At 39.0% G+C, this 15,703-nt stretch overlaps 1 protein-coding gene across 6 annotated transcripts in view; it reads left to right on the top strand.

Moving 5' to 3' along the window:
- CNST (consortin, connexin sorting protein) overlaps window positions 1-14,429 on the top strand; it is a 61,099-nt gene extending 46,670 nt beyond the window's left edge. For 5 of the 6 annotated variants that reach the window (XM_062572111.1, XM_062572115.1, XM_062572110.1 and 2 more), the window contains 2 exons: window positions 2,384-2,519; window positions 10,064-14,429. In XM_062572111.1, coding sequence (XP_062428095.1) covers window positions 2,384-2,519; window positions 10,064-10,269 — 342 coding nt within the window. In that variant the 3' untranslated portion in view covers window positions 10,270-14,429. Of the gene's footprint in view, window positions 1-2,383; window positions 2,520-10,063 lie in introns of those variants that run through there. The other variant, XR_009957902.1, reaches the window with a different exon arrangement.
- The last annotated feature ends 1,274 nt before the right edge of the window (window positions 14,430-15,703 follow it).

Here is a 15,703-nt window from a genome sequence, read left to right as displayed (position 1 = left end):
ATTGCTTTAACTGACTGAGATTTTATTTGTAGCAAGACAGACCCTGTTCTTATGTGATGATCTTAGATACAGTAGTAACATTTTAATGACTGAATATAAGAAAAAAAATGTGATATTCACATGACAGAATTTTCAGTTGAGAATATGGTAGAGAAATGTAAATATTGATTTATTAAGAATTTCGTATGTTTGTATTTGCATTTTAATAATCAGCTCTATCCTGAGTAGGAGACATAGCTCTGTAGGTGCCTGGCAGAACAAAACTAAAATCTGAATTACATGACTAGTGAATTCAAAGGCAGCAGAAATAGTCTAGGTTTGAATTGTGTATCATGCAAAGGAGATGTTCTTGTCAGAGAGAGTTTTAAAAGTATAATCTATGGCATTTGCTGGGTCGAGAGAATAACACTGGGCATATTGATTTTTATTACAAAATCAAAAGCCCTTGCTCCTCCATTTTAAGGGAAAGAGGGCATTTAGTGTAGAGAAACTTGTGCTATGTGGATTCATTCTGTTCTGTATACATGCAGAAATAAATCCTGAAACGGAGTCACTGCAGGCTAACAGGAAAAGTAAGCGAACCTCGCTGTGGCCAGACTTCCCTTTGCCTGCCTTTTACATAACTGCATTACTGAAACACTCATTTCCAGGCACAGCGGCCAGAGATGGCCCTCTGAGACAGACCTGGAAACCCGGTCGTTCAAAAACTGCTGAAAGCCAACAGGCAGAGTTGAACAAATGCTTACCGAATGGACCACCACATACTGATCCTCAGACAGGCTCATAAAAATGCCCTGCCAGCCCTGTGTGGCATTCCTGACAAGTACAGTCTGAGGCACTTGTTAACGCGTGTCTGGTGGTGGCTAGCCTGTTGCGTGGGTGGTTCAGCAGGAAACATTGATCCTCTTTATAAAACCAATGGCGTACATAGAGGCCTAAAATAAACTACTTTTTCTAAGGACATAATTTGGAGCCCCTTCCATCTCCACACTCATAAGCAAATAAGTCAAATTAATCTACTCCTACACAAACCCCCTTCATTGTCGTAATAAAGAAGTAAAAGCGTAAGTATTCATTTTCTGCCTGGCCTGATAAATTTTCATGACAGTTCAGCAAGGCTAATTTAACATTACCAGTAGAAGCTTCACTCCAGTGCACTCCTCTGTTGTGATGAGAAGCTTGCAGACTATTATTTTTGATTCATTTGTGCCAAATAATAGTTGTCCTATATAGAATGACTTAATTTCTTTACATCATCTCCACACTTTCATTATATATGTTCTTCATTGCATTGTTTCATTAAATAAACCATTCAGGCTCTTGGGTAGATAATCAAAATATGAATGGAAAAGTAAATACCAAAAGGGGAAATGAATCAGAGATGAATTTTATCCTCTCAGTTGCATTTTTGGTAACAATGTTAGACTGCAGGCATATATCCTCAGTGACCAGCTCTGTGAGTTGTTCAGTGCAATTACTTGCCCAGTTGAAGGGTATAAAATACTGCCCTAATAGGAACATGCAAATTGAATTGCTACCTTTACCAGTGAAATCATTGCACACATCAAGTGACATAGCTGGTACAGTGCACATTGGATTGTGCTATCAGTTTTTCTGAGCTCAAAGCACCATCACTCTGATTATAGCATGCATTGATGCATTATATAAGCTTACAGTGTGAAACAAGTCTAGGGGCATAAGTTCTAAAGTCACTTGCTTTCTATTTTTGTTTAGCTCTGATCATTGCTATACAAACAAGCTGTTTTGCATGTTTTTGCGTAGTTTGATTAGATTACAAGGCTGGAGTGTTATCTCTTTTCATTTGTGTGTTCCTATTTTAGCTTATTGTCTACCCTGAAGAATCAGTGGCAACACTGAAAAATTAATCTCACAATAAGTGTTTGATAGTCTGCACAGGATTATGTCTTCAGAGAGGCAGAAGCAATGTGTCACTGACCTCTTACTGCCCTCTGATGGTGGTATTTTTGAGTAGAACTCTCCTCACCACTGCCCCAGCTCATGCGATTTAATAATGTGAGCTTACAAGGGAACTGTTGCGATCAATACAAAGCAAGATCCAAAGAGTCAGTCTGTGTGTATTTATCTTTGAGGCTAATTAAGGACAAGTATTATCATCTTAGCCACCTACTAGACAGCAGAATGATCCTGCAGTTGTCCTGCATGTTAAGAAATATGTATATTCAAGATACAGTTTCGCAAGTACTACGATAGCACTTTTTAAAAGAAAAGTAGAATGGAAATCATTTTTCCGCTGTTTATCTTATTTCCTCCAAAATACATTGTTAAATAGATCTTAGGCCTGGACTTCTAACATCTGTTGTGCCACTCACCATCAAATGATTTTGATAATCTTCCCTGACAGATTGCTCCAGCAGAAGGTTTGGTATCTATACTAAAGAAGAGAGATGACAGGAAAGGGAAAACAATTGCTCAAGTCCAGCAAAGACAAACAAAGAGAAGAGTGCGATTCCAAGAAATGGAAGACACATTAGATCAAGGTATTTTAGAGCTATTAACTCATGGGATATGCTCTTGGGGTGCAACTGAAACTGACCTTTCTGCTCGCAAGAGCAAAGTGGACATTCAGTGTATGTACGTACTGTCTTGGCTTTTCAAAACTTAAGAAACAGATGCAGGTGACTGCTAGATTATTTTATATCTGATTTGGGTAACAAGGACACATAAGGATACAGTAAGTACATTTCCATTTTAAAGCTTAGTCAGACTGAAGCCACAGGTTTTTTTCCTGTGACTGACTGATTTGTGACTGATGTCTGGTGGATGTCCTTTCATTAATGTTTTGTACTTAAAGGTGGGAGGTACAGGTTTTGTCTCTGAATCTAATCAGTGTAGGTAGAGGGATGCAAAAGAAATAGGTCTGCTATGTTTTGTCATAGAGAGCTTTCCAGGCCTTTCTACTAGAGTCTGGGATTGTAGAACTTCAAAATTTAACCTTGCTTTATAGTTAAATAGCCATGTGAATTTGCTAGCAGTTAAAGTATTGTTAAATTTGACTAAACACCTCAGGATCTTTTGAAAGGCTAAATAGACTCACATAAAATACTGTATATTATTTTGGTGTGCTTTTGCTTAGCATAGTCTATTGCTGTTACTACAGAAGATATAATAGTAGCTGCAGAAGTCATTCTGTCTTTAAGTAGGAGGGACAGATGAAAAAGTTGTTTTCCACATAAGCCAAGAACTTTCTTTTCTTACTTTGAAGAAATTACTGCTTCTCATCATGTTGTCCTTCCAGACTAGATCTAAATCATATTTGCCAAGATCATATAAACCAAACAAAGGAATCCCTACTGTATGTGTCATGATGAAGCAATAACTTACATGTTTTTTACCCTTTAGAGTTGTAATTACTGCTAGTGGCATGCATAACCAGCTCTGGTTCTTCTCCCTATGGGCTATCCCAGGAGACAGTTTGTCTCCATTTCCCCCCCCCCCTTTCAGTGTTGAAGGTTGCTGGTTCACCCCCTGTTCCCTGCCCTGAAAAAGAGATTTTGCAGGTGATTTGGGGACAGTGAGGGTAAGTCTTGGTAAGGGGGGAGTTTCCAAACATCCTAAATCAGTATAAGCTGTGATTGAGGTGATGCTGTTTCTCTGCTTGATTGAGGGCTTTTCTTAAGGCATTCTGGTTATGCTGAAATTAAAGGAAGTGCAGAAGTTTGATCTATAATGGGAGGTTTCTTCTTTCAGATTTGCTTGGTAGGATGTTTGGGGGCATATGCAAGAAGGGATCCTGCATATACCTGAAACTTTGAGGAAATCAAACCTGACCACTGAACATGAACGAGAAGTATTCCAATTTACACATAAAGCATTTTCTGCTTTTTATGAAGCAAAAGGGAACAAATAATTCCAAAGGAGTAAGACATACCTATCAATATGTTTATTTTCTCCCTCTTCCACAAGACCTACAGTGGAGTCTTAAGAATTACCAAACTCTAGAATGTGGAGACTTATAGGAATATCAGTTTTAATAAGCTTTGATTTCTATTGTTCCTTCAAATGAACAACATTTATTAATTATCCTATTTAGTAGACTATCTGAGTTGTGCAATGGTCAGTGTCTCCTCTTATGATGATCCTGAGTAAAAGTGTATTGAGAGGTTGGGTGGGGAGAGAGAAAAAATAATGCTATTGGCAGATTTAAACTGCTATAAATGATCATAGGGATGTTACCAGGGGATATTCTCTTGTAGGTATTGCTACATAATGTGGAAAAAATTATTAATAAAAGAAACGGACAACACTTCTTAACAGAAATCAGTCAATCCAGCAGTTAGAATATTAAAGTAACATAAAAGCTGAGTACATTAGCTGCTTAGCTGCCTCTTTTGCAGTGAACATACTGTTTTCTGTCTGGAAGGAAATGGCCAAGTACTTGTTGACTTGTTATTATGAAATCCTCAGACTCTCTTAAAATGCAAATGTGAGTAAAAGAAACTGGAATCAAAGTATTACTTGTGGACTATACTAATACTGGAGATTAATGCTTTTCATTGTGGTTAATGTTGTCTCATTACTTTCCCTTTTTTGGGGGGTCTAACTGTTGTGCTTTGTATAATTTTTGCATGTAAATTGCTTGGAATAAAAACTAGTATTTGGTTCTGAATTAATACATTACCTATTTCAGCAGGGCCATGGGTAGAGTTTTTAGATACCATTGTAAAAATAATCATTCTATTTTTGACAGTGCATTTAATTCTTAAAACAAGTTTCTCAGAGTAAAGAATTCTCCATCATTTGTAATTTATAAATCAAGATGAGCTATAGCTATTTTAATGTGCTTATATATATTATATACAAATACATATATACACATACACACACACAGAATCACAGAATGGATGAGGTTGGAAATGACCTCTGGAGATCATCTAGTCCAACCCCTGCTGAAGCAGAGTCACCTTGCACAAGATAGTGTCCAGGCAGGTTTTGAATATCTCCAGAGAAGGAGACTCCACAACCTCTCTGGACCTCCTCTGCCAGTGCTCTGTCACCCTCAGAGGAAAGAAGTTTTTCTTCATATTCAGTTGGAATTTCTTGTGTTTCAGTTCATGCCTGTTGCCTCTTGTCCTGTCACTGGGCACCACTGAAAACAGTCTGGCCCCATCATCTTGGCATCCTCCTGTAAGGTATTTCCAGACATTGATGAGATGCCTTCTGAGTCTTCTCTTCTCCATGCAAAACAGGCCCAACTTCTACAGTCTTTCCTCATGATAGGGATGCTTTGGTCCCCTAATCATCTTCGTAGCCCTACGCTACACTCTCTGCAGTAGCTCCATATCTCTTGTACTGGGGAGCCCAGAACTGGACACAGTACTCCAGATGAGGCCTCACCAGGGCTGAGGAGAGGGGCAGGATCACCTCCCTCCACCTGCTGGCAACACTCTTCCGAATGCACGAATGCAGCCCAGGATACCATTGGCCTTCTTAGCCACAAGGGCACTTTACTGGCTCATGGTTAATTTGTTGTCCACCAGCACTCCCAGGTCCTGCTCTGCAGAGCTGCTCTCCAGAAGGTCAGCCCCCAGCCTGGACTGGTACATGGGATTATTCCTCCCTAGGTGCAGGACTCTGCACTTGCCCTTCTTGAACCTCATGAGGTTCCTCTCTGCCCAGCTCCCCAGCCTGTCCAGGTCTCTCTGAATGGCAGCACAGCCTTCTGGTGGATCAGTCACTCCTCCCAGCTTGGTGTCATCAGCCAACTTGCTAAGGAGGCACTCTGTCCCTTGCTCCAGGTCGTTGATGGATAAGTTGAACAAGATTGGACCCCTAGTTGTGACGCCTGGGGAACAGCACTAGCTACAGGCCTCCAACCAGCCTCTGCGCCACTGATCATAACCCTCTGAGCTGTGCCATTCAGCCAGTTCTCAATGCACCTCACTGTGCTCTCACCTAGCCCACACTTCCAGAGCTTGCCTAGGAGGAAGTTATGGGAGACAGTGTCAAAAGCCTTGGTGATGTCAAAGCCTTGCTTAAACTAGTATAGGCAGCATCCACTGCTTTCCCCTCATGTACCCAGCCAGTCATTCCATCGTAGAAGGCTATCAGATTGGTGAAGCAGGATTTCCCCTTGGTGAATCCATGGTGACAACTATTGATCACCTTCCTTTCCTCCACCTGCTTAGAGGTGACATTCAGGATGAGCTGTTCCATCACCTTTCCAGGGATGGAGGTGAGCCTGTATTTTCCTGGATCCTCCTTCTTGCCCTTTTGGAAGACTGGAGTGACACTGGCATTCTTCTAGTTCTCAGGCATCTTTCTTGTTCTCTGTGACCTTTCAGAGACGATGGAGAGTGGCCTAGCAGTAACATCTGCCAGCTCCCTCAGCGCTCATGGGTGCATCCTGTCGGGGCCCTTGCATTTGTGGGTGTCAGATTTGCCTACATGATCTATAACGCGGTCCTCTTCGACCAAGGGAAAGTCTTCCTTTCTCCAGACTTCCCCTCTTGTCTCCAGGGCTTGGGACACCTGAGGGCTGGCATTAGTAGTAAAAATTGAAGCAAAGAAGGTGTGCAGTAACTCTCCCTTCTCTGTATCCTTCATCACCAGGGCACCCACCCCATTCAGCAGCGGCCCCACATTTTCCCTAGTCTTCCTTTTGCTACCAGTGTATTTGAAGAAGGCCCTTCTTATTGTCCTTGACATCCCTTGCCAGATTTAATTCCAAATGGACCTTGTCTCATCCCTGCATACTCTGACAACATTCCTATATCCCTCCCATGTGGCCTGTCCCTTTTCCCACATTCTGTGTACTTTCTTTTTCTGTTGAAGTTTTACCAGGAGCTTATTGCTCATCCAGACAGGTCTTCTGACCCATTTGCTTGACTTCTTACTCATAGGGATTCACCGCTCTTGAGCTTGGAGGAAATGATATTTGAATATTAACCAGCTCTCTTGGCCCCCCTCCCTTCCTTCTAGGGCCCATAACCATGGGTTTCATCCAAGTGATTCCCTGAAGAGGCCAGAGTTTGCTCTCTTGAAGTCCAGGGTTGCCATCCTGCTTACTGTCCTGCTTCCTCCATGCAGGATCCTGAACTCCTCCACCTCATGGTCACTGTAGCCAAGGCTGCCCCCAACCTTCACGTCTCCAACCAGTCCTTCTTTGTTTGTTAGTATGCACACTCACCTCAGTATGTATGTGTGTCAGTATCATAAGTTTAGTTTAATTTAGGAACCAACAAACTTTTTTTCCATTGTATGATTCATGTTATTGTAGAAGGTCAGATTAGGTAGTTGAAACAACCAGATTTGATCCATAAAGATCGACAATGTATGTGATCTCTTTTTCAGGAGTAGCAGTGTTGGTGCTCACATTATGATTAAATTGCATGAAATAAATATTTATCATTTCTAGTTTGCTAATAAATTTTGAAACATTAAAATAGAGAATTTTTCTTTGTCATTTCTAGGAATTGTTTCTTGTAGGCAGTACATTCCATTAGTCAACAAACATTGTTTCAGGTTCTTACAATGTTATACCAAAATGCAATAATAGTTTTAAGCTTCAAACTGTAAATATGTCTGTATTTGTACATATAACACACACACACACGCATGCATACTCACATACCTCTCCCCCCGCTAAAAGAATGTTATGATATCACTGTAATCCTTTCTTGCCCTTCTGCCAATCTTTACCTTTTCTTTTTCACTAACTATTCACATAAGTTAGATGGATATTTTGGAGGTAAAGATAGTTTTATAAAGTGCCAAGTATCTTTAAAATATTGTTTATAATACAAATATATATTATATACAGTCACCTCCTAAGGTGTCAAACTTTGTATATTCCTAATGTGGGCATGAGTTTCCTAGTGCGTCAGAACTATTTTACAATCAGAAACCGCTGAGATTACCCAAGTTCTTTTTTGCAGCCCTGCAAGCTGTAACCAGAAGATGCTATCTAGTTGCAGTAGTCTGTAATGATTGAGGCACTCGAGTGCTCTTGAGTCATTTCAGACAGAACTCTGTTTTTTCCTTTCTCAGAGTGTTTTTATTAAAATTTGCTAAGAGTTGTTAGATTGCAAGGATATGTGATGCTGTACTGTTGTGCCATAATATCATTTTAACTAATGCCAAGTTTTTATCTCTAATACTGGAGTAGTTTCATTATACTTCAGTAGAGTCTGTTTGAGAAACTAAGCTGAATTTTAACTCTTAATAAATTATTCAGTGTAAAGGCCAGGGTAGACTTATGTTCTGCTTTTTGTGTAAACAACCATAGCCAGGTTATTATTTTTCATTTTGTCTGGGATACAGGCAGCACCCATAAGTGTAAATACTGTAAACAGTAAAATTGTGGTGGTGAAATTATTCTAATTCTGTAAAACTTTTATTTAAAAATACAAATCTAACCTTCTCACTCCAGCAGTTAAATATTCCTGCGCAAATCTCTGTAATTAACATAAGAATTATGTTAATGAACATGTTTCACATGTAATTAACATGTGAAAAGCAACACATTATTTCTGCGAAAGAACAATTTTTTGCCCAGTGAAGTAAACATATCAAAACATTGAGAGAAGTTTCATTTTTTTAAGGACAAAGTTGTATACATTTTGGTTACTGGTAGCAATGTTCAGTGGTAGATTTCTGGCAAATGGCTGCCTTTAACCATGATAAAGGGAGCTGGAGCTTCTTTATGTGCCTGTCATCAGCGAAAGCTTACTGGCTTGCACAATTACGCTGATACAGGGTGAAGTGACCCTCAGTAAATGTGATTACAGACAAATACCAGTAGAAGAGTGCTCTTGCTCCTGTACGTAAGTGTGCATTTGGTTTAACTTTTGGCAACTATGAAGGAGTTTTAAGCAACTGAAAAAAAACAGATGTCTTGAAAGAATTAAGAGCATCTGCATGGACCACTCTACCTGCCTAACTGGCCAAATGTTTCAGTGAAACAAGCCCTGAACTGAAAACTCCTGACTGGAGTTTAAGATCTCTTATTATTTAAATTAAAAGAACTTCAAAAAAATATTTCTGGATACAGACAATAGTACTTTCTACATTCTGTGACTGTTTGTACCAGCCAATAAATGGTATTAATAGAGGTCTTCAGCACTTGGAAGTATATAAAGTGTCTCTCAAGCACTGAAAGGAAAATCCATTCACTGCCCAAGAGGGAGCTCATCAAATCTTCTTCCTGAAAATATTTAGAAACAATTTATATTTTAAATACAATTTTAGTGAGAGTTTCTTAAGTGAAATTTGTTGGATAGTCTACAGATTTAGTAATTCAGAAGGAAAGGGTTTTTTTATTTTTTAAATCAGCCTTTCAAAGTGTTGAATTTTTCTTCTTGTATCCTTCTCTTTCTCCTTGTCCTGATGTAGGATGAAAGAAGTTCAGAAGTCTTTTTTCTTAGAGCCTCTTCATTCTGACAGAAAATGTAGATGTGTTTATGCAGGCAAACAAGTTACCAAAGATAAATGAAGTTGTGAGGATGCAGCAGATTGTTGCTCTTACCTTGGAATAAACAATCATGCAAGGAGTTGCCACAATACAACTGATACATATAGAAAAAACCTTCACAGTAGTCTACCCTGGAGAGTTTGCCTCTATTCTTACAATGAAAATATAGGAGTAAACACAAACTGCTCACTCCAGTGCATTTAGCGGCAATAGGAACAAACAAACAATTTTGCCATTTGTTTTATTTTTGAAGCTTTAATTTCATTTCAAGTATTTCCATGAGAGGAGGCTTTGGCTGTGCTGACATTCTCAAATTTAAGCTTATTGTGCTCTAGTATAGTATGACTCCACAGGTGAAATCAACAAGGAAAAGTGAACAGGTTGCAGAAGTGAAGCTATGTAGTTAGATTTAAAAGGCTGATTTGTTTCTGCGTAGGTAGAGACACGTACAATTCTTGGTATGTATTCTTGCAGCTTTGACATGTTGAGCATCAGTAGGCGAGTCTACAGCCTGACTAATTTTTGGACAAAACTCATCTCAGATTTCCTCAGACACATTCATATTGTTTTGTATATGATCCTTTTTCACCTTTTCTGCTCTTACATTTACAGATGAAGTAGCTGGTGGCTCCTGTATTTTGCTGATCCTGCTGTGCATAGCAACGGTTTTCCTTAGCGTTGGAGGAACTGCATTGTACTGCAGCTTTGCTGACATGGAATCCCCTGTGTGTACTGATTTTGCAGCCAACGTGGACTTCTATTATACCCAGATATTGCAGCGTATGGAAGAACTTAAACACTGGATAGCCTTCTCATAGTTGAAATGAGTGGAGACAGCACACTAAGAGCTCACCAATGATTACTGGAGAGGGTAGAAAGAAACAGTGATTTCAAGTTCTCTGTAACACTTGCCACCTTCAGCTGATGTATATTTGATGATGTACTTTTACTTAGTAATCAAGAAAAATTCTAGTTTAGCAACCAGGTGGTGAAATGTTCACATCTTAAGCTGTAGCAGTGTCATATGGGAGAGTAAAAAGTCATTCTCTTCACCTTTTTGAGATTAGGCAAACATCTTTTCAACATTTTGAGCAAGTGAAGAAGAAAGAAGAAAATTAACTGTCTTCTATCTGCTCTCCCATTGCCACACATTGTGCAAGCAATCTCTGGAAGCTTAGTAAAAAGACAGCTTTGATTTATAGCTGTTTGTGCAAAGGTGTTGCCTCCAGCTATCATGCAATAAGTCTGTGTTTTATGAAAACATTATTTTTCTTCTAAGTCGTACTATTTTTCTCCATTTTAATTCTCCTGGTGAGCCGTGTAATAATTTGGGTGGAGTGAGAAGAGTGCAGCTCTTCTGTGAGCCCTCATTCTGTGATAAACAGGCTGACTATGTATCTTATAACTTATGGTGAATATCATGAGTGGGATAAATCTGCTGGCAGATTTCACTAAATTTCCTGGAACTTTATTCACAGTATTGTGTGAGCTGTTTTAGAAATAGAAGGTTAAAAAGGAAAATCATCGGTCTCACTGAGCACAGAAACAAGAGTAAGATATTTAGCAAATTATTCATATTAATAGTAAAGTGGCTTTTGCCAGTTTAAAAGCACCTGGAAGTAGGTGTCAGGCTAACTGGGTTTTCTTTCCAGCTATGTCACTGACTTGCAGTTATCACTTTGTGCCTCGGTTTCTCCTCTGTAAATGGGGAATAATGATCCTTGCCTTTGTCTGTGAATATTTATTGAAATTGGGACTCATGTCTGATTCTCTTACATCCCAGATGAGTGCACAAGATTACTGGACTATGTGGTTGCAGTTTCTCTTAATGAGTGATTACCGAAGTAAAGTGGGACTGATCCAACAGAAGAAATTCAGAGTCTCACTTCAGATGCACAGTAGGCTGATAGTCCAGGGCACTCGTTCTTGCAGACAAAGCACATTTGCATCTATTTGCCCCTTCAGTTTTGACACCTGTATTGTAAAATCTGTTCTCTCTTTTTCTATCTGCTATACAAACAAATTTAGATCAGTAAAAAGAATCATTTTAAATGGGTATTTTTATCATGTGGTGCTCAGCCCTTCCTGTGTTGTGGAATATGAGAGAAACACTGACATGACTATTAAAGTCAGAATCAGATACACAGGCCTTTGGCCCATGTTGTGGTCAAGATGTGGCAACTGTTCTTGCACAAATAATGACCTCGCCTTGCTGAAGGTGTTAGTATGAAATGATTCCTTTACACCTCAGGAAACAGCAGTTTGAGGGGTGCACTTCACTCCACTCAGTGATTTCCTGCTTTCTAACATTGTATGACGCAGTATGTTCAGATTTAGAATATTATTTTGTAAAATATTATGAAGTGAAATCCTCAAGATATTGCTCAGAATTATAAACATTAAATGATCATGCTTTCTGGCATTTGCAAGCAAATCGTCCCTCTAGCGAGCTTGATTGTTCCTAATGCACTGTTACACTTAACGGGTTTTTAAAGTTAAAATCACTTTTTCTAGAATAAATTGCATGTGTGAGTTCTCTCCTTTGTTTTCCAGCAGAGGCTATTTATACCATAGGGAGCCTCATTTGCAGCTTTATATTATAACTAGCAGTTTTTAAATGCCCAAATTAATGAAAACTTTTGCTTTCAAAATGAAACATTAGTTTCAGTAACAGAAGTTTGGTATATTTTTTGTCTGTTGCTATCAGAGTGTTATAATGCTGGGCTAATATAAAGGAAAAGGGAAAAGGCACTTTTGTATCTCTAAGTGTTACTGACTGGTTCAGTTTATTACTTTAAGTCTGGGTTTATTTATTTAGTTTTTATTTTAAAGATTTTTTTTTCTTTTTTGTTAATTTACTCAAGAGTAATGAAAAAGCATGATTTCAGTTAAAATATGTATTTATGACTGTGCAGTTAGAATATATTTTGGGTTTCTGCAGCTTTGCATTGAGCGTTTCAGGATATCATGTTTATCCTAAAACAGTAACTGTTGATTTCAGCTTAAAAATACTCTTTATTTTTTGTGCACTTCATCACCAAAAAGATCAAGAGATATAGATAAAACTATTTACGCAGAAGTATATCAAATATGAAGATCAAGGACCTTCTACTTCTAGGTTCATTTTATTAAAACTATTTAAAAATAATTATTTTATTTGAAACTGTAAAGCTATTAAAAGTCAAAATAATTTTTAATAAGCAGTTCATTTTAAAGTCTGTGGTCCGAATCTTGTGCTGTGGTATGTCAGCTTTGTGCTATATTCCCAGTGCGAAGAATCACTAATATCAGCAGAACTGTCTACAAGAAGATCATGAAGAGATAGGGCACTGCTTTTGCCAGCACATACTTGATGAAAAATGAGCCACTAGGTGTTCCAAGTAACTCAGCTACCTTCCACTTGTGCTGACGCCTGGAGCATCTCTCCAGCCTTCCCAGCTTGTGCCAAGGTACCACACCTGCAAAGTCTCTCAGGATTCGAGGGAGCAGAAAGGGCACGTATGCACAGGCTGCCCAGCTCCTGGTCTCAGCTGTTCACTCCTCACTTGTAACCAAGTACTTGAATCTGGATGTAACTTCCGTTTGCGTTCCCTTATAGAAGGGTACTGACGGTACTAATTCTTGCTCCATGTGACAAGTCTGTCAGGGCAATGGTTTGCATGATCTGTAGTACATTATCAAACTTGTGGTTACCAGCATAACCAAATTAGCTCTGCCTTGAACTCCAAATGGTGTGCGGGTCGGCCTGACAGGGCTTTCCTCTATGTTATGTTCTCTTCTGTTAGTGACATTGCTCCCACATGTGTGACCTGAGTGCTTGCGATCTTACAATCAGGTAAATCCAAGCTAAAAGAAAGAGTTAATTTGAACAGTAATTCCTCTTTCTGAGTATTTTGTTGTAAAATAATGATGAGCAACAGCTAAGACTTGTAGGTAGGAAGCAGTCAGAGGAACAAGGATTTGCCCTCGCTTTTTTTTGCATTTTACTGCCCTTTGTGTGTAACAGTTTTCATTTATTCTGTTCCCTTCCCTGCAATTGTTTCTATGGGTTTTCTACTTGGCAGTAGGGGGAAAATATTATGCCGTTATAAAACCATTTGTAGCTTCTAGGAAAATTCAGGGAATGGTTCAGTACTTAACAGTAGCTAAAACTCATTCCATATAATATGACTGCATTTCAAGTTGATAGTGTACTTTCAAAGAAGAAAGCTGTAGCCAGTTAATCAGCTGCAGCATTCCAGTAGAAGCCCCCACCTTCCAGTTTATTCTCTGAGCCTTAGATATATTAGAGTGGTTCTCCTAGTAGAGCAAAACCAACAAGATTCTTGCTGTAGATTCAGCATAAGCAGCCAAAAAAGAGCTTTCTGATGGCATAATTGCACTCCTTCCCAAACAGCGTAACTAGAGCAAGAAAAGCACTCTGCCATAGCATAGCCATGCTGTGCCACAGGCTTGTTTTCTAAACAATGTCAGTAGGAAGGTGTGTTTTCTGCAGCCCAGGTATGTCAGCAGAAGTTTGTACTATAGACACAAACACTAGACTGTTTAAAACACTCTGTGTTTTAAAGTTTTTTCCAGTACCTTTGTTTTCATACTTGGAGGAAAACATGTACTCTGGTCATAAACAGCGGGAAGTAGTCTAACCAAAAGGAAGACTCTTTTTTTAGGGCTTTCTGGGAGTAAAGGACAAGCTTGAAATACCAAGCAAGTAGAGTAGATTGGAATTTTGAATTCTTATGTGGCTGAGTACTAGTCCACTCAATGACCAAAAGGGTTGTTTATACTCCTAAGGAAACACGGTTGCCTAATTTGTACCATAATGTAAAACCAAGACCATCTGAAAGGAGTGATAGCTATTTGTAACAAATTTAGCTTCCTTTAGCAAAAGGAGTAATAATTGTATTTGAAACCGTCACCCAAGCTTGTAATTTGAATTCTGTAGCAAAAAAATAAAATAAAAAGTGTCCCAAAGAAAATATATGAACCTTTTTGGGTACTGTGATTTCTAAATGTATGAAAAAACTGACAGGGTATTCTGTAAAATTCAAGTAAACAAGCAATATCTCCACTGAGAATTTTGTGATTGAACTCAAAACAGAGTGGTAAATGAGGATAATTTGCATGAGGTTTGGTTTGTTTTTAATATAAGCTTCTTGGATTCTTTGGTTGGATTGTCTTTGTTTTAATAGCTAAAGGAAAAACCATAGAGCTTGGCTAGTTTAGATAGGTGTGTTTAAAATACTAAAATGTTACGTTACTGCATCATTCTGAAAACAAACAGATGGTAAGTTACAGAAATCCTAGTAACTGGGTGGATGACCTGGTTAGTGACCACAGGCCAATCTGCTCTTTGAAATCAATTAAAATAGCAAAACAACTCCCAACTCAACCCAGCCCAACCCAGTGGCTTCTGATTTGAACAGGAGCATACCAACCTTATGTTTTCTAACTTCCAGTCCCTTGGCCTTCTCCCAAAAGCCAGTGAATTGAGGCCACCCAGAATTTTGAACTGACTTAAAAATAGTGAACTCCTAAGAGTAAATTAGCTGCTTCTGTTATCTTTGGGTTTTGTGTTCTGAAGTTGTTCTTTATAGCCAAAAAAGAGTGAAAACTAGAATTTGAAAGGAGAGAAAATAAGCAGAGATTTTGGTAGAACTTCACTGAAACTTGTGAGATAACATAGCACCAAACTAATCATAATATAGTATCTGCCAACCTGGAGATGAGGTCTAAAAGTAGCTTTTCTCTGTAGAAGTAATTTACTGTTGTAAACAATTCTTCTGTAAAAAATAATGTCTGGTTTCAGGAGGGCAAGTAGCTGATCCTTCATTTCTGAATCACCATCTGACTCCTGACCAGGAGCACTGCCAATCTGGGGGAAACTGGATGGGCTTCCTGTACTGGTAAGTTAGCTTTTTTTGTCCAAAACAGAAAGGCTGTGTCTTAGTCTTCAACTGTATAGACACCGCTGTGCTGATTCAGTACTGAGTTCACTGAACTCAGTCACTGCTTTCGTCCCTTCATCTTCAGCAACGCTCTTACACCCCTGGTTTTACAGGGAGTTGCTGTCCCCCTGTCCATGCCTTCATCCCATTGAGTCTCCTTTTATTCCTTCCGTTTCACTCCTCCTTTACCATTCTTTCCCAGCATGAAATAGTATGTATTCTGCCATTCAAAAGACCATAGGTTGTGGAGGTAGAAAGGGACCTCAGTAGTCTACCTCCTGCTTAAAGCAGAGTCAGCTCAGAGATC

The sequence above is a fragment of the Rhea pennata genome, chromosome 3, assembly GCF_028389875.1.
Source record: "Rhea pennata isolate bPtePen1 chromosome 3, bPtePen1.pri, whole genome shotgun sequence".
NCBI classification, from domain to species: Eukaryota; Metazoa; Chordata; class Aves; order Rheiformes; family Rheidae; genus Rhea; species Rhea pennata.
Note: the sequence above shows the minus strand (reverse complement) of the source record. Positions and strands in the feature narration are given on the sequence as shown.